The following is a 20,615-nucleotide window of genomic DNA, read 5'->3' on the forward strand; positions in this document are numbered from 1 at the left end:
CCAATTTAATGTATTCTTGCTGAATTAATGCATGTCCAGTGCTTGCTTGCTAACGCACCAAATAAAATAAAATAAAATAAAATAAAATAAAATAAAATAAAATAAAATAAAATAAATAATAGTAATGTCTCACTATCAATATAAATAATAATTATAAATATACAATAAATCCAATAAAAAAAATATTTTTTTTAAATAAAAAAACCTTAGTCATTTATATTTTAAAAAATATTTTGTAACTGGCATATTTTTCCCAACAGCTCTTCCCTGTCATGTCAAGGAGTGACCACTAGATGGCGCACACATCAAGCTGATAGTTGTTGAGTGGTATTTCCTCAGGCTGATCCTGCAGATCTTACCGGCCAGCATCGGGGCGTGCACGAGTCCAGAGGGCTCCAGGATGAGGACGGGCTGCATGAGCTGTCCCGTCTGCTCTTCCATACCCAGAGGAACCAGCAGCGGAGAAGCGCCCGGTCCCATGGGCACACGACCCAGTTTCAGTGAACCCAACTCGCTCTCCGCCTGCAGACACACGGCCAGCGCTTTACAACATGATACTAGCTTTGAGTTCAGCCTCAGAACAGCGGATGAGGAACCAGAGTCAAACCAAAAATTATTCACCAGATTAAATGTTTTACATTTTTTTACTAGTATGAGCAGGACACTATAGTTCATTTATGTAAGTGAGGATTGCAAAATAAACTGTGACATATTATACCCAGAAATACTTCATACAGTGACTACCAGTAACACTATTTTTACAAAAATGATTCAGATGCTTTGACCTGACCTGAAAGTGTTTTTTCTTTAATTGCTAATGCGACCTTTTTACACCACAGACTGAACAAAAATAAGCATTGCTTGGTAATTCACTTGAATTGATATTATCTAATTGTGTAGTTAAATTTAACAGCTGACAGATATTCAACATAATTCATCTGTGAGACAGTCTAACAGAAGGATGGACAAAACCAGTGAAACATCAACTGATTTGATAGTTCTTGTCATATTTTATTACCATTTTCTAAACTATAGTGAATAAACTGATAATGTGAGAAATGTTGAAGGTGTCTGAATAAATTTTGGTTTGACTGTATATTTAACAACATTACAGTGGTTCTGAATGGGTCTCAGGTCTGGTCTTTTTTTTTTTTTACTAAAAAACTAAATGAAAATATGAACCAGAATACATTAAATATGAGTTTCATGTGGAGAATTATTGGGTGCCAAGAGCACGAAACCATCAAAATGAAATTTCGTTCAATAAACAACTTTGGCCCTGTTTTGTGTAAACACTCGATGTCGAAGCTAAATGCGTAAATTCATTACTTTTATATGGAAAGCAACACGTTCGTTACTTTTATTTCACTTGCTCTCATGTTAGCTGGCCGAGGCTCACGCTCATTTGTGGGCGATTTTAAAATTGAAAGTGGTGTTTTTAATGTTGACGTGAGTTTTCCCTGGCACTGTTAGCATGACAGCTAGCCTACACCCCTGTACAGATGTTGTGCAGTTTGCAGTGTTGACAGCTTAGTTGGTTATAATGGGAGCAATGTAGTTTAGTCATCGCATTGCAATTTTCAATTTCATATTCAACAAGGCTGGAATGCTGTATTGACTTCTAACCATCTAAGACCGAAATTATCCATATTCGAATCGTTTTATAAACAGAAAAGTAATGCATGTTATGTTTTTCAAACATGTAATTTGGGTATTAAATTCTTGTGAAAAAAGTGTGCTTGATTGTATTGAATGTGTACTTCAAATGTATATTCTGAATGAAATGAAAGGTGAAAGGCACACTTTCATGCCGGATTCAGGGTTGAATGATGGCGGTTGCGATACCTTGGTGTTGGCGGGGAGGCCTAGCGTGATGGTGGGCAGACTGGACGGATTCTGCACTGTGAAGTGAGCGAGAGACCCGTCCTGCAACAGCAGCCTCTGAGCCTGAAACACACACACACACACACCGAAGGACAGGGATTAAACCGCTATCAGGGAGGAAAATAACACAAAATGAACTGATATATCATGTTATCTGCCATGTGATATATTCTCTTTTAGACCTAGTGATGGACTTCTCTAGACAGACACCACAGTGACCTGTCACACGCCTCAGGACACAAAGCTGCTCATATGTTGGTGTTTATTATGAACAAAATAAAAACTAAAATCAGCTCTGTACACACTTAATGCAAACTCAAACACTTGCATCAGTGATTTCATTCAGCCGGGAAGTGGACAGTAGAGATTAATATAATCTAACATATTTTTGTATTCAATTATTATTAAACATTTATAATATACATTTTTATATATTTGTTTTATAATATATATTTTTTAAATTTATTCTAGGGAAACATTATTCGTGCATATGTTTTATAATATATATTTTTTATTTTATTATATATTTGTACACGTATTGTAGCAAAGCTTTATTCATTCATGTTTTATAATATATATTTTTGTATATTTATTTTTGAATATATATTTTTACATTTATTGTAGCAAAGCATTATTAATCCATATGTTTTACAATATAATTTATTATATATTTATTTGATTATATATTTTTAAATTTATTGTAGTGAAGCATTATTCATCTATATAATGTTTGATAATATAATTGATTATATATTTATTTTATTATATATATTTTTACATTTATTGTAGCAAAGAATTATTCATCCATGTTTTATAATATAATTTATTATATATTTATTTAATACATAATACATATACATGTATTATAGCAAAGCATTATTCATGCATATCATGTTTTATAATGTTTATACATTTCTTTTATCGTATTTTTTTTATTTATTGTAGCAAACCATTATTCGTTCATATCATGTTTTATAATCTATATTTTCACATATTTATTTCATTTTTTTTTCCAAAGGATTCTTTGTGTATATAACATTCTATGATATATTTTTTTATATTATTTTATTATATTTTTTTTATTTATTGCAGCAAAGGATTTTTCGTGCATGTTTTATAATATATATTTTTCTATATTTATTTTATGATATATTTTTAAAGCATTATTTGTGCATATAAATTACAGCTACCTTTATATTTGATGTTGATTTGTTTTAGAATTATCAGCCAAAAATGATATTTCACTTGAGAATGTTTTTCAATTAATAAATGCAAATGAAGTATTAATGATACTTCGATGAAAAATGCTGTCATAAAGCTAAAAAAATGTCCATTGGGCAAATATAACAGAAAGTCTGCGTGCCGGTCTGTGTGTGATCAGCTCTTGCGTGCGAGCGGACGGGGTTCCCGTGTGCGACCCATCAGAGACTCCTGCATTTATGCAAGCCCAAAAATGGAGGAGCGTGGAGTAATAAAGCGAGGAGGAGGCTGTGGATGGAAACGGGAGATTGGGTGTCCTGGCAGCTGCCTGCAGCTGTCCTTCTCCAGTGTCTTTGTTTAAAACATGTCATTATGCCAAAGGGGGGCGCAAGCCTCCTGAAACAAGCCCTGTCGAGCACAAACAACTCCCACCACAGCAATATTAAAGAACTGTCCCATCATGCCTCGGTGTGCGTGGGTGTGTGTGTGTGTTCGGCTGGGAGTTTGTCCTCTGCAACAGATTGTATTTTTGAAAAAGGGAGAAGCTGACTTCACTTAAACTGACTGCATTATTACATAATGAGTCATTTTCCATAATTGTCTGGATCTGCAATTGCATTACCAGGACGTCCCATTATAAGGGAGCCGAGAAGCACCTGAGAAGCTGTGCTGAGGAGTGTGTTTGGGGAGTGTTACCTCATGGCACAGGCTGGCGGCAGCGGGCAGCGCTCCGTTCTCGTTGGGCAGGCTGTCGTTCGGAGAGCTGCAGCCCGACACTGGGGTGCTACTGCTGCTGGGGGACGAGTCTGAGAGGAACACACACATGCGTTACAAGTTTCACTTCAGTCACTTTTTCAACTCTTCACACACTGAGCAGAACAACAGTCTCAGGGCCAGATTTACTAAACTGGGCAAATTAGCGTTAGAGGTCAATCCCATAAAAGCGTGATCTACTGACAATGCGCAAATCCAATGTCACGTCAAGCGCAATATGGGTAGACGTGCTATTTGGGGCAGTAAATATTGGCGCAAATACCAGTAAATTCACTACTGTGTACTTAATTCATTTAAAGTCCCCCTGTAGTCACCCATTTTATCCCTTAAAACGCATCTTTGATCACCAATTTAAAGTTTTTTTCCTTCTTCATGCCTTGAAATAGCTTGAATGTAACTCTACACCCTTGCCTCATTTAGTATACGCGGATCTATGAAATGCGTATGAGCCCCGCCTCCACTCACTCACAGCAGCTCAGAGATCCACTCACGTTGATCTGATTGGTTACAAGGTAGTTTGTGACGTCAGAAACACCAGCGATTTCAAACTGTGTTTTTGAGACTGTCTTTGGTTCACTGCAGTTTTAAGGAGGAAATACTCAGCAATGCTGTCGACTTATGAATTTACACATGGTTTGTCTTAAAGCATATTAAAAACACCACATAGACATAAACAACATTAAAAGCTTGATTTTCATCACAGGGGGACTTTAAATACTCTTCACTCACATTTTGCGTCTGAAAGGGAAACTCCTACAAACGCATATGAAATAAGGTCAGCTGCAAAACTGTGTTTGTTGGGTGAAAACCTTTATGGAAGAATGAGTTGATTTGAGACATGAATGAAGTGTTTTGGTAGTTTTAGTGCATTTTGAATGTGAAATGAACTACTGTGCCAAGCTGTGAGAACTGTGTGAAGAGTTGTGAATAAGTGACCTGAGTGTTGAGAAATAAGTCCTGGTCTGGTGAAGAAATATGAATATAACTATGCATCGATGTTACAGGTCTACATGAGAACAGGGTGGTCTAGTTACCCAGAGCATCAGGACCGCGGTGCTTGATGGTGGGCGGCGCGCTCTCTTTGCGGGTCAGCGGACTCTTCCGGGTGTTCAGGTGCTTCTTTAACTTATGCTTCACCTTCAGGTTGGGCTCTGACCCTGCGAACAAGAAAGAACAAAACGAAAAACAATAGCATTACCAAAAAGGATGACAAACTTTGGGTCGTATAGTAATCTGTCAACTTGCTCATCTGCTGTACTTCTGCAGGGTCAATTGCTGTTTGTTTGTTCAATAAACATGATTTTTCTTTTACTTTGAGGGACAATGTGTTGTGTCATCACTGCGCTGTTTAAAAGTAGCACTTTATGACGACAAATAACATCCCGGCGTATACATGAGCATATACAGCACCATCAAATAAAGCTGCGTAACCACGACAAACAACCAGCAATGTGTTCACAGATAACCTGTGGGTTATAAAAACTGCCTGGCAACACATGAGATTTAAAGTAGATTGTTTGAGAGTCGACGCAAATTAGCCAAATAAGAAAACTTGACATTTATCACGGGTCAGGTTGGGTAACTAGTTGCGCAACAACTGACTAGCGAGTATAGCATGCTATAGCTGCGTCAGTTAGCATCTGTTTATCTCATGAAACGACTCAGGACTTTAATCGTGCGAGAACCAATGAGATTTCTACTGACGCGTCAAGCAAGCACATTTGAACCTTTGGTTTACTATATTTGATGTGCTCTATGTATGAGCGTTAGGACTTCGTTATTCAAATATAATATAATGACATTCGAACGAATATTAGGCATCCTTTAATATTCGAACCTGTTATGGGCATTATTTTTTGTAAATGTGTTTGCTTGTAAACGTTGTTTTCAATTCAGATTCCGAGGCTTTTTCACGCCTGGTGAAGTTGTGAATCGCGAGCTCATTAGCAAGGCTATTATTGGTCATCGTCCTATTTTGTATACCAAAACAATGGCCGCGCCAACGCCTACAACAACCACGCCTGACGAGGAGTTCGAAATCTACACTCCTGACAATTTGAAAAGCAACGTGTGGCGCTACTTTGGGCTCCCAAAGAAACAGGGAAAAATCACGAGTAAGTCCATTTTTTAATTAAAAAAAACAGTCGTGACAGTGTGTTTTTCTTCTGAAAACATCATTGCCTGCCTATTGACATTGGCTGATACACTGCCCTCTGGTGGACAGAACATATACAACTTAAGTTTGATACCAATATAGGTCTTACTGAAGGCATTTTAATGGTCAAAATATTATTAATAAATATTCAAATATATTCGAATATTAATATTAATAAACAAACAAACTTTGAATATAATTTTTGGGCAAAAGTCAAAGCCCTAATGTGCATTGATGAATATGTGAACAAAAGCCTAAATTAAATCTTTTCATCATATAAATGGATTCAGAAGACTTGGATTAAACCGCTTGATTGATATGGATTACTTGCGATCACTTTATGGACTTTTTGAAGAGTCAGTTTTAGAGGGATAGACCCCATAAATGTAGGAACACAAATCTTTCAGATTTTATTAGAAATATCTTGGGTGAACTATCCCTTTAAGACTAACTAGTCCACTACTCATTCAAATGACCCACCAATTGGTTGATTTTCGATTTAGAGGTAGTTTTGCACATCCCTATTGACCTATAACCATTTTATATGCAAATGTAGCATCTACTTCCTTTGATCACACAGTTACAGCTCAATGCTTTTGTTTGCTGGTTCAGAAAAGACAAAGGTTCCGAAATATCTTCTCTACTTCCCACTAATTGTTTTAGTCGTTTTAAAAACACACTTACACCATCATCAGCCTTAAGTTCTGGCAGAGGACATGTTGAAAACCGTAACTCCACAGCTGGACTTACTCAACTTCACCAGTAAATGACATTGTTCTGCGCAGCATCTTGTGGTTATCATGTTAAATGTTTGACTGTCGAGCACAAAGCGATCCTGACAGACGGGACCGAACTGATATGAAGTGGACATGTCAAGTGTTTGGAAACTCTCTCAAGGACTACTTGAAAACTTCTGCAAAATGTTCTGTTCTACACTGAAAACTGAATGATAGTCACAATTTTACTTTTAGATTTTCTAAAGAAAATGTGAGTGGTGTTTTCCAGTGGAAGGTTGTTGTGATTGGTTGCCAGGTGATACTATGCGGTTACTAACGTGTTCTGAGTGTAATGCCGCGTTCCAGGCAACCTGTAACCCGTGTTTTTCCAACCTTATACCCGTGAAAGTGCACTGGAACGGCAGTCAAACCCGTGATTTCCCACCCGTGAACTCGTACTAGATCGATGTACTCCCAGTTACGAGTTGGAAAAACACGGGTTACAGGTTGCCTGGAACGCGGCATAATACCTCAGGCCTGTTCACAACAAGACGAATATTCAGTGCGATAAACATTTTAATTACAGCTGATAATGCATCATTTGTGCACGCTATCAAATGGAGAACGGAGCATACGCTAGGCTAGAGCATGCGTAAAAAAAACAAGTATACTTTGGGCTTTACTGAACGTCCAGTCATAGTTATTATGACATAATGAGCGGCTGACGGGAGTGTTCTCGTCTTTCAGAGGTAAATGAGAAGGCTAAGCAAGGCCTTGTTAACAGCGTGCTGCCTGCAGGCAGAGTGAGGCGCCGGGAGTGTGTTTGATCAAGGCAGCGGCGCTGGAATGCTTCCACACACACACACCTGCTGAACGACCAGCCCTGCCTCCTGCTCCCAGGTGTGTGTGTGTGTGTGTGATCTGTATGTAGATGGTGATGTCATGCTTTGATGAATGAGCTCTCATGTGTATGTGTATGTTGGAGGGTGACGTACGTGCCCGTCTCAGGTTCGTCGGCTCGTCGGATCCTTCTATGAGAGTTGGTTTGGAGGAGGGCAGGAGCGGCTGTAGGGGAGCGCTGGGATCTGGAACCAACTCCCTGTCAGAACACAAAAGATGAAAATAAGCACATGGATCTGTGCACATGCGCACTTCAACAGCTGTGGGCGGCAACGAGAGTCGCTTCTAACCGGTAGGCCACCGATGCGGGGCTCAGGGGGTTGGAGTTCGTCCTCTCCAGGACCGCTTGCTTCTGTTTCTTCAGGATCACTTGCGCCAGTTTCTGCTTCACCAACGCACTGGCCACAGCACCTGTCAATCAATACAAACAGCCAATGAAATGACAATGTTTCACTCAATTGGTTTGAACAAAGCTGCATTGCAAAAAAAAAAAAAAAAAAGATTTTGAGTGTCAGACATTTGTCAGGTGTTTATTTATTTAATTTGTTTTATTATTATTGAAATATAATTTAGTTTAACACTTTTAGAGAGTTTATCCCTCAATCAATTCAACCAGCCAATGAAATCATGCCAAACCACTTTTTTCTTGAAAAGCGGCAATGCAAAGTCTGTTTATGAGTCTCAGGTTTACTGTTTTAATTGCATTTTTATTTTTATTGTATTCATTTTTTACAAGTCTTTATTTTATTCCTTTAGTTAGTTAGTTAGTGTGTTAGTATAGTTTAGTTTGCCCTGGACTAGGTCATTTTATGTAACTAAAGTAAGGACATTTATTTTTTACTAATATTTAAATGAATATTTTTAGAGAATGTTGCCCTCAATCAAGCCAATGAAATCATCCCAAAGAGTCCCAGGAATACTATTTTAATCGAATGTATTGCTTAATTTTATTTTAACTCTTTATTTTAACTTTATACTTTAAAAGTAATAATTAATTATAATAATAATTTACTCTGCATTAATTAATTAATTAATTAATCTTTTCTTTTATCAATTTATTTTTATTAATCTTGTTTTATTATTTTTAATTTAATTTTATTTCTTTATTCTATATTTTATTTTACTTCATATTTTATTTAATATACAGTATTTTAGTTTAGTTTATTGAGTTTAGTTGGCTCTGGACTAGGCCATTATTATTATTATTATTTAAATAAGTCAAAACTAGTCACTGAACCGTTTTAAAATGCCAGTTTCCTCCCACACAAAACTGCGAGCGCTGTTTCTGTGAGCGTGGTTCAGCTGTGTGTCCGAGGTTGCTCCGGGGTCGAGGGAAGGAAACTGTGTGTTGACTCAGTGCCTCCCTGTCCTTCCAGGGCGGCCACGTCATAGTGGCTCGGACCAATATGGTCAATATTGACACGGTTAATGTTTGCACAACTCAATTTAATTTTACTTCTCTGCAGCTACTTTCTCTCACAACAATCTTATCAACTGTGATAAAAGCCTCCAGTTGCAATGATTTATAATGAGCGAGAGACACCTGTGTGACGCCGACACACCTCTGACTGAGACCGACTGCAGGATATGCAGAAACGTGTTTTGAGACAGTAGACTTTACAAGAACAGTTTTGGGTGTTACAACAAATCATTTTCTGCTTAATGCACAGTTTATCAGCAAACCTGCTGTTAGTAGGTTTCACACTCCAGAAGTTGTTCAACTCTAACAGTGTACCGTGACTCAAAAGGAAAATGAATGCTCTCATTCAATGAAAAATAAACAACAATAAAAGTGGTATTAATGTTTTGCCTGGGTGACCAAGCGCTGCAGCATGACACAGACTGGAGACTGTCATGATTACAATGGAGTAATTCTACCACACACACACACACACTCACACACACACACAAACTCACACACACTCACACTACACACACACAGATATTACTGACACACAGAAGGCAAAAGTGCAAAACCCCTGATGAACATGTTAACACTATCTATCTGTCTATCCATCCATCCATCCATCCATCCATCCATCCGTCTATTTGTCTATCCATCCATCCATCCATCCGTCTATTCATCTATCTATCAATCCATCCATCCATCCATCCGTCTATTTGTCTATTCATCCATCCATTATTCATTCATCTATCTATCTATCTATCTATCTATCTATCTATCTATCTATCTATCTATCTATCTATCTATCTATCTATCCGTTTGTCTGTCTCTCTTTCTGTCTATCTATTTCTCCTCCTTTCTGTCTATACATCCCTCCATCCATGAGGAGTCCATCCATCCATCCGTCTATTCATCTATCTATCAATCCATTATTCATCTATCTATCTATCTAGTGTCTATCTATCTATCTATCTATCTATCTATCTATCTATCTATCTATCTATCTATCTATCTATCTATCTATCTATCTATCTATCTATCTATCCGTTTGTCTGTCTCTCTTTCTGTCTATCTATTTCTCCCCCTTTTTGTCTATACATCCCTCCATCCATGAGGAGTCCATCCATCCATCTGCCATGGTAATATTTAATTTAGGGTCAGTAAACCCTAAAACAACTTTTTTTAGTTAATGATCTGTAAGACTGGGGCTTTATTAGTGCGGGTCATTGATTCGAGTAAATGTTTTGACATTTGGGTATGAAGTATTTTAATTCTACAGTATATGCTGTAAAAACGTCTTGAGTTGAACGGTGGCCACTGCAGTTGAATTTTCCTATTGGACGTTGTTTCCCCGCGTGACGTAAGCAGGCTCTGCCAACGGCTCACTACCCATCATAGACAGTAAAAGAAATGGACACAGCGACCCCATAGACTTCGACGGAGACCAGTGAAGTCAATCAGAAGCACTCACTTCCTGATGGCTGAGCGACTGCGCAGACTCAAACTGAGCTGGACGACGTAGATGTGACGTGAGCAACCCGTCTGTCTTCTAGTAGCTGTGCCAAGAGAAATCTGAATCATTCCCTTCCCAATCTTGCAGAGACGGAGAGAGTGAGTAGGAGCTGTCCATGAGCTGGAGCAGGAGAAACTTTTGACTATTCTTGACTTTATCGGACTTTATGCCTCCACGTCCCCCGATTGCCCGCGAGCTTCTCCTCCTGTCCATACGGTAATCTCTCTACTGTGCGACAGAGAGTCACGTGATTATGATGCAATCGTTAGCCTATTTTTACAAAAACGGCTTCTACGGGGCCATAATGTAAGATACAAGGTAATGGAGCCTTTTATACATTGTCGTGTTTCTTTAGAAATAAACAATGGACAAATGGAGTTTTTAAACGCCTCAGATGTAAAGTTATTCGCTGTCAAAGTGACACCAAAATGAATGGGAGTCAATGGAATGCTAACAGCAGGTGATGGCTTGTTAGCCAATGGATGCCCCCATAGAAGGTACGCTTTCTGGATGCTGGATTACCCCCTTGCTACTCATATGTGACCCTATGTGTCAATCAATCCGTCACTGCGGATCTCAGGTGCACTCCCCCCCGCTCAGCCCCGCCCTCAGGTCGTCCCCTCTGTCTCCGCTGGGCTCTGCCCACTGTTCCAGCATGCAAATATTGCCAGTGGGTGGAGTCAGGCTCTGACCAGGCGTGGAGTTACACTTTTAATAACTTGGAGTAACATGTAAATATGGTCACTATTCAGTTAAGTGTTATAGTATTACCGTCCATCTATTAATGTACCCGTCTAACAAAAAGCACCATGGTACTGTATGGTCTGCTCTGGTACTGTATGGTCTGGTACTGTATGATATGACATGATCTGGTAGTGTATGGCATGGTCTGGTATGATCTAGTACTGGATGGCATGGTCTGGTACTGTAATGGTCTGGTACTGTATGATATGGCATGATCTGGTACTGTATGGCATGGTCTGGTATGATCTAGTACTGGATGGCATGGTCTGGTACTGTAATGGTCTGGTACTGTAATGGTCTGGTATGATATGGCATGGTCTGGTATGGTATGTTATGATCTGGTACTGGATGGCATGGTCTGGTACTGTAATGGTCTGGTACTGTATGGTCTGGTATGATCTAGTATTGGATGGCATGATCTGGTAGTGTAATGGTCTGGTATGATCTGGTACTGTAATGGTCTGGTACTATAATGGTCTGGTATGATATGGTACTGTAATGGTCTGGTACTATAATGGTCTGGTTTGATATGGCATGGTTTGGTACTGTACGGCATGGTCTGGTATGATCTAGTACTGGATGGCATGGTCTGGTATGGTATGTTATGATCTGGTACTGTATGGTCTGGTATGGTCTGGTATGATGTAGCACTGGATGGCATGGACTGATATGGTCTGGTACTGGATGGTATGTTATGATCTGGTACTGTATGGTCTGGTACTGGATGGTCTGGTACTGGATGGTCTGGTACTGGATGGTCTGGTACTGGATGGTCTGGTATGGTCTGGTATGATCTAGCACTGGATGGCATGGACTGGTATGGTCTGGTACTGTATGGTCTGGTATGATCTAGCACTGGATGGCATGGTCTGGTATGGTATGTTATGATCTGGTACTGTAATGTCTGGTACTGGATGGTCTGGTACTGTATGGTCTGGTATGATCTAGCACTGGATGGCATGGACTGGCATGGACTGGTATGGTCTGGTACTGGATGGTATTGCACGATCTGTAATTGCTGTAACTGGCAGGTCACCAGCAGCAGTGTGACAGTAAATCACCTTTATAGAACAACAGGGTTCCCATGTTCAGAGGAGACGAAACTCCTCCCATGTGTTTTCAACCACAAAGTTTTGTTTTTACTCTCAGAGCCATTTCCTGAAGCAGCCGTGACCCTGTTTCAGTTGAGGTATTATTAAAGAGGGCAATGGCGTAACATAATACAGCATTTCTCAGTGACTTTGAAACATTTCTCAAATCAAAACGGAATATCTCAAAACTGTTCGTTCAACCTCGACATCATCTAGTCACTTGCCATTCGCCAATGTTTGGTACATTCCACTCATGTGATTGATATGTACAATTGTCTGCTTTTTCCCACATTACCAATTGCTTATGTCACGTTGATCAAAATATATCATACTGGTTCTCTTTTCAATGGTCTTATCCCTCCAGACATCTAGGCATTAGTGGCTGAACACAAGCTACTATTACCTCTTAGATACTTCTTACCTGAAGGACTTTGACAAACTAAACACTTTCTTGAGGCTAAAGATGCACATAAGTCACATTTGAGTGCTTCATTTTAAAGGCATCTCATTCATGAAATGACATGAACTTCAAAAACTCATAGTGAAAAACATAAACACTTTCTGCCATACTAATCAACGTAACTCCAACACTAGCCTAGCATAATATGTGTAGTCCCATTGTTATAAAGCAGTGTTGCTAAGTAAGTACACAGTAAGTCTGTGTGTGTCACTCACTCTGTTGACTCTTGTCCTTGTGTTTGAGTTGCTGTAGCTGTTGTTTCGCTTGTTCTTGGTCTCGTAGATGCTGCTCCATATTATACTGCTACAAAAAGAGAATAACATCATAATTATACATAACAATGCTAACTAGCTTATCAAGTTCATTAAGTGCCCAGTAAGTACATACATTGGGACTTATTCAAAGTAGAGTACTTAATCTATTTGTACATGAATTGTCAATAGTTTCAGCTACTATTTATACAGAAATTAATTCTGTTTTCTGTTTTGTGAAAAAGGTACAAGAGTAAATATTTTAGAAAGCATCATATTCTGTTTTAAAGGGTAACTTTTATGCTTTTACATGTTCAACTTCCTTTAGTGTGTAATGTTGCTGTTTAGCATGAAAAAGGTCTGCAAAGTAACAAAGTCCCTCCAGCCCTAACTTGAAATGACTGGTTGATGATAATTATGTTCCAGCACCAACAAGAATGTCGATTGTGACAGGAATGTGTCATAATAGACTAAACCACATTAAGGGAGGCGCTATTTAAATCAGTGTATGACTGGATTTAACTGAAGGCATTGTACGGCAGTGGTCTCAGAGGTATCTTGTGTCACATGTACTGTACCTGTATATGCTGCAGCTGCGACTGGCTGTACTGGGAACAGTGCTGCGCACTGAAGGGGCCGATCAGCAGAGGGGGGTGCAGAGGGGACAGGAAGGCCGTGTCCGAACCTGGACGCACCAGACGCTCGCCTACACGCAGGTCCATGGGGACGGGGCCCGTGGGAGGAGACAGTGACTCTTCTGGATGGACAGAAACACACACACACACATTTATTATTATAATGTTTTTAAAAACGTACTATTATGACGAAAGACCTACATGAATAGGAGAAACGTAAGATAAATATTGTTAAAATTTAAAATATTATGTTGTAAAATGATATTTATTCCTGTGATCAAAGCTGAATTTTCAGCATCATTACTTCAGTGTCACATGATCCTCCAGAAATCATTCTAATATGATGATTTGATGATCAAGAAACATTTCTGCTTATTATCGTATTAGTGTTGAAAATATTTGTGCAGATTAATATTTTTGTGAAAACTGAACGATTTTTCACGATACTTTGGTGAATAGAAAGTTCAAAAGAACAGTATTTATATAAAACAGACTCTTTTGGAAACATTATAAATGTCTTTATTGTCAGTATAAGTATATTTTAGGACGCTTATTATTTGCGTTGTGACAATATTTTCATGACAATTAAGCACATCACACAAAATTCTCATTCCCATTATTTTGCTTTTAGTTTTTTTTATACTTTTTTAATATGCGTGTCTTCTAATTCACTATAATTCTCATTCGGTTATTTTAATATTTTTGTGACATTAAGGCAAAACAAAATAAAGTAACACACATATATTTATCAGTAATACAATGGTTTAATGTTCTGTTTAAATGATCATAAAAAAAAAAAATGTCACACAATGCAAACATGTAAATGGTTTTAAAACAGGCCTCTTTTTTGTAAAATGTTTTTCACAGATTTCATAAAATGTAAAATATCAATACAGTTATTGAGGTCATCGCATCATAACTAGCCCCCGTCACCCTCCATCATTTTGATTTAATAATAATAATAATAATAATAATAATTCATGCTCTATCAAAGGACATTTCCATTGGTGGGAAAGGGAAGAAGATGAAAATGCAGAAAAAGAGAAGAGAAGAAAGAGAGAGAGAGAGAGGTAGAGAGAGAGAGAGAGAGAGAGAGAGAGAGAGAGAGAGAGAGAGAGAGAGAGAGAGAGAGAGAGAGAGAGAGAGAGAGAGAGAGAGAGGTAGAGATGTGTGTGTATTAGTGCGAGTGCATGTTCCCCTTACGGCTCATTCCACAGAGATAAAAAGTCGGCCTGATTTCCATAACTTTTGCATGCAGCTTTAAGAATATTTGCATGGTACCAGTGACTCAATGGGACGCAATGCCTCACCCTTACAGCGAGCAGACAGGAAAATCACAAACACACTCACAAAAACCATCCGTGTGCATGTAGGTTGCTGCATATCTGGGCTACCACAGCACTGATGTCACTCATGCAGCTCTGGCATCTTGCCCAGGTAAAACCAGAGCACGTTTATGAATGCGCTCGACAGGTTTCTGATCTGAAGAGTTAAACAAGCACTTCAGCCATAGAGCTTTCAGTATTTCCCAACTCTTTCCCACTTATTTCCACACCCGCAAGATCTTGTGCCTCAGAAATTGTGACTCATGCCTTTTTTTCCGCCCCATAGCACATTTACTATTGTGTTCCTGTGTGTGAATTGTGACTGCTTTGTCACCTTTATTCTGACACAAATCTCCCAACAAAAAGGCTTTCTACAGCAGACCAATGAGCAGCGTGGAAAATGACTCACGAATGACTTCAACCGGTGAGGAACAATATGTACCTCTGAGATGCTGTGTTATGCAAGAGGAGGAATCTGAAAAACATCGCATGTGAGTTTTTCTGCTGACGAGACGATAGCGGGACTTTAATTTTGACAGCACAGTTTGTAGTCCTTGATTTCGAACTATGATGCTCTATTGGTGCGTTCAAGTCATATAAAAAAGATCGTATTTAAGAGTTGAACGCACATGAACGCCACCACAAAGTTGTAAATACGACTGGGAAGCTCAGGATTTTATTTAAGCCCCGATGTTTACGCGTTTGAGGCGTGCAAGTGAGAAACGTGGCGGATTACCACAGTATTTATAGTTCTTCATTTTCTGGAAGTAGAGTTTAAAACCCTTGCTGTATTTTTGTGATGGTAATAAAGAGAAGGTACACTGCCATCTTGTTCTGACAAAGTATATATATATATATATATATATATACACACACACACACACACACAATATATATATATATATATATATATATAAAAACACACAGTATAATGTTCCATCTGCCGCCCTGCTCTCTAAGATATCGGGACCAGCCATACAAAAAACAATATCGGCTTACTAGTTAAGAAGAGAAAACAGGAGTGCCGTGAGAACGGCCAGAAGTGACCCGCTGGAGTTGTTTACATGAGGAGGGATGTCCTGACATGTTCTGACACAGTCCAGGATCTCCTCAGCCCCTTTTTAGGATCTTGAAATGGAGAAGAGGAACAACTTGGCACCGCAGCCCTGGATGCCAAACATGTTTTGGGTTCTTGCTTCCCTGAGCTCTCAACATATTCCCACCCAGACGTGTACAAGATCCGCAGAGCTCTACTGTATTCCAGGAAATAACACGACTCCCACATTTTTTTCCCCCTCAGCATTCCCTTCCCTGATAACAGAACATTTTCTATATTCCACCCTGGATTATTCCAGCTTTCAGCATTGCATGGCATTTGGAGAAATGACCTGTCGGCCCAACGCTGACAGATCCAGGAAAGGAACTCAAACTCCCAGAGGGAAATGAGAGAGAATTGAGCAATATGGTGTTTTCTGACCTTTAGAGTGCTACGGATATGAATATTCTTACACAAAAGTACTATGCTACTATCATGGTACTCTTTGAAGCAATACTATAGTATATGAATATGGCAATCATTCAGTACCAAATACCTGTTATGGTCATTTATAGTACAATATATACAGTTCAATCATGACAACTCTCAGAAAGTGAATTAAACAGCATTTATTGATAAGAATGGAATGTACAAAGGCGTTGTCTTGGCGGACTAGATCTGCTACGCTGCTGCTGCTGGCATGAGTGAAGGCTACTGTCAAAACATGCACATAAATACAGGGAATAGCATACAAGCTGCTGCAAGGAAAGCAGGGAGAATCCCAGAGCAGATCTAGGCAGGTGGTGCTGGGGAAGGTGGAGGGCTGGGATAAATCACATGCAGCGCTGCATTGAGCCAGTTCAGGATGGAAATAAAGAGGTTACGTAGATAGAACAAACAGGGGTGTGTTTCCCAAAGCCAAATATGGTCGCAAGTTCCGTCGTTACCTATAGAGTTCAATGGAAATTGCGATCATAGTTGGCCAACAATGCTTTTGGGAAATGCGCCACTGATCGATTGGCCAATTCAGCCGGCTTTAAGAGAACCAATCAGCTGTATGGAATAGTTTCATGACTGAACTATGTATGTAACATAAATAATGCAGGAACAAATGTGTGCGTGTGTGTGTGTGTGTGTGTGTGTGTGTGTTGAGGCAAGTGGTGTGTGTGTATGTGTGTTTGTGTGCAAGCATTTTTTGGTACTCCTACACAGAAAGCCAAACAATAGTATCTGAGCCAACTCAACAGAAATAGGCCAACAGATACACTAATAGAAGTGACAGACAAGCAGATGTGCAATGGAATGCACACAAAAATGTGTGTGTGTGTGTGTGTGTGTGAGGGACATCTTCCTTGAAAGCTGTGCGACTGTGCGTCTGCAGGAAAATATGTGTAAGTATGAATCTGCTTCTAAGGAAACTGTGAGTTGGTGAACATCAAGCGTAGACTGACACAAGCGTAAGACTGACTGCAAACGAAACTGGTGGTCAAACGATTACTTTAAAAAAGTTAACTCTGCAACACATACTTGAGTTTATGCGTCAATTTTAGTTTGGGGTCAGAAAGAGTTTTTTTTTTTTTAAATAAATGAATATGTTTATTCAGCAACAATACGATAAATTGATCAAAAATGACAGTAAAGACATTTATATGGTGATTTCTATTTCAAATAAATGCTGGGGTTTTTTTTTACTTTCTATCATCATAGAATTCCTTGAGCATTAAATCATCATAATATGATGATTTAATGCTCAAGGAATTCTATGATGATAGAAAGTTAAACAAATATTTTTATTTTTAATATTATTAGACTGATTTCTGAAGAATCATGTGACACTGAAGACTTCAGCTCAAGAGTTCAGCTTTGATCACAGGAATAAATTACATTTTAAAAAATGTTCAAATAGAAAAATTTAAAGTTTTTTTTAGTTTGTATTTTTGATCAAATCCATTCAGCATTGGAGAACATAAGAGACTTCTTTTAAAAACATCAGAAACCTTACTGTACATAGTGCACCATGGTAATGCGATTCAGTATTCTCTGAAACATCTTGGAATATTAAAGTACCATGGTATGAAAGGACCATAGCAGTGTAAGGATAATAGCTGGAAAAGTATTTAATTTCTTGAAATAAAAGCAGGTCTCTATGATATTCTGGTCTCTGTATACGGCTCGTGTCTCTCAAAGGGCATTTTTTTATCGGTTTTATTATCTAACAGGTGAAAATTGTAAATCTGATAGTTTATAAAGGAATAAGACACGTCGTATGCGCATAGTAATACTAATAGTGATATTATTAGTAACTGTGGTACTCCAAAATAACTATTTTTAGAACAAGGCACCGTTTAAAGGAGAACTCCGGTCAATTTTAACATTGAGCTCATTTTTTTGTAAATTTGGAGTGCTGTCAATACAGAGAACAACCACAAAAATCGGTGTTGCCTACACCATGTTATCCTCTTTTTAAAATTTGCACCCTGTTGACTTCAATGGGGCAAGTTTTAAACCTGCTTTTAGCCTCTTAACATCCTTGATGTGTCATTACAAGTGCACAGTTCACTTCAGAGTGAACACGGTGAATCTGACTGCAGTAGATGTGAAAGATATGAATAAAAATTAAGTTAATTCGGCCAGCGCTCATACCTGTATTTACATCCTGTTTTCGGTCGAAGTCCACAGTAGTCGATTGTCGAGTTCACGCGTGTGATCTAAGCAACAGTGGAGAACTCGACAATCGACTACTGTGGACTTCGACCGAAAACAGGAAATAAATACAGGTATGTGCGCTGGCCGAATTAACTTCATTTTTATTCATATCTTTCACATCTACTGCAGTCAGATTCACCGTGTTCACTCTGAAGTGAACTGTGCACTTGTAATGACACATCAAGGATGTTAAGAGGCTAAAAGCAGGTTTAAAACTTGCCCCATTGAAGTCAACAGGGTGCACATTTTAAAAAGAGGATAACTCGGTGTAGGCAACACCGATTTTTGTCATTGTTCTCTGTATTGACAGCACTCCAAATTTACAAAAAAATGAGCTCAATGTTAAAATTGACCGGAGTTCTCCTTTAAACTATGATGTAGGACACTAGATGCACACTATCTGACTGTACTTGATAACTTCCTGTAGTTGCCAACTCATTATGCAGTGAGGAAGAAACGCTGGCACATCAGAGATAATTTTAGGTTTTTGAGTGTAATATCTCACTAGTTCATGCAATGTATGCAGAGCATAAAGTGTGAAGGAGTTGTTGCCACTCTTAAATAGTTTTTCAGCGGTTCTCTTCAGCATCATTAGATTAGATAATCCCTTTGCTTGTTTACTGTACAGGCTTCTTGGATTGATTACAGAGAACTTTGACAGTTAATGACATTCTAGATGTTACATTATTAGTTCTTCAGTTCAATGCATTGTTTGGGTTGATTAAACAAGTTTTCTAAAGAACTAGCTCTTAAAAGTCCTTGCTTAAATTTCTGTGTTGAACTGAAAAATGGTGTTTGCCTGTGCAAAACATGCCACTATGATGCCAGGGTGTTGTCAGGCAGTTGCTAAGGTGTTTAAAGTGCATAACTGAGCTAGGCAGTTGCTATGAGAGATCACTAGGTGGTTATTTACTGGCTCAAGTCAAAAGAGCAAACCCAGTCTGGCTCATGTTCCTTTTCAATGCAAGTCTCCTGGATTTTGACCAGTCTCTCCTCAAAAGAAATGGTGTAAGACAAGTAATAAATGGTGTATTGTTGCAGTAGTGACTGTCAGACATTTATTTCCGACAGAAAAAACACGAGTTCCAGTGTGTAACACACTCCCACTTCCAGCCCTCTCACACCCCGACCTGTTCGACCAGCACAACCAGTTTAAAAGGCCTCTCTCTCAACACGCACTGTGTGTGTGTGTGTGTGTGTGTGTGTGTGTGTGTGTGTGCTGTTATAATCAGATGCTGACTAACTTCAGAACCTCTATGGATCATAAATAATGCTTACAGGTGAAATCAAGTGTGACTTGCTGTATAGAGGAACTCAATCTCGTAATCACACATCAATCAGTGGCTTCTGTTCTTCTCTCGATTCCTGTCTTTGCCTCTTTTCTTGTTCTTTGAATTTAAAAGCATGACTAAATGACTCATTAATACGGCAGAAATTTAGAATTATCTTATATAGGCAATGAAGATGGATTCATTATTCACCTTTCATTTAATAACGTTTTCTTTCAGTCCGTATATAGTCACCATAATGAGACCGGCCTCAATGGGATACGGAAAACCCTTACAATGTGGAAACCATAGTTTCTGCCAAAATAACAAAATACAACAAAATTATTGTAACATGGTAGCACAATGAAATAAAAAAAACAATAAATAATGTTTTTTAAAGTAGATACAACACCGTGCCATAACCAGGCGCAATGTGATAAAAGTATAAAAGTCAGTCCAAATATGATAATCTGTGTATCCCACTGCAATCCAATCTAAAATTACTGACTGTCCGCACTGTGTATCGCAACTCTTCAGATCTGATTTGTGTGT

General features: G+C 38.7%; 1 protein-coding gene across 3 annotated transcripts in view; it reads right to left on the reverse strand.

Moving 5' to 3' along the window:
- The window catches only part of hdac7a (histone deacetylase 7a), a 111,558-nt gene that overhangs the window by 25,196 nt on the left and 65,747 nt on the right, over positions 1-20,615 (reverse strand). For all 3 annotated transcript variants that reach the window (XM_079848571.1, XM_079848570.1, XM_079848572.1), the window contains exons 3-10: positions 13,672-13,850; positions 13,058-13,145; positions 7,920-8,040; positions 7,725-7,828; positions 4,893-5,015; positions 3,781-3,890; positions 1,846-1,947; positions 360-522 (exon numbers count right to left, since the gene is read on the reverse strand). In XM_079848571.1, the coding sequence (XP_079704697.1) occupies positions 360-522; positions 1,846-1,947; positions 3,781-3,890; positions 4,893-5,015; positions 7,725-7,828; positions 7,920-8,040; positions 13,058-13,145; positions 13,672-13,850 (990 nt within the window). The remainder of the gene's footprint in view (positions 1-359; positions 523-1,845; positions 1,948-3,780; positions 3,891-4,892; positions 5,016-7,724; positions 7,829-7,919; positions 8,041-13,057; positions 13,146-13,671; positions 13,851-20,615) is intronic.

Source organism: Squalius cephalus (assembly GCF_949319135.1).
Source record: "Squalius cephalus genome assembly, chromosome: 18".
Lineage (NCBI taxonomy): Eukaryota > Metazoa > Chordata > Actinopteri > Cypriniformes > Leuciscidae > Squalius > Squalius cephalus.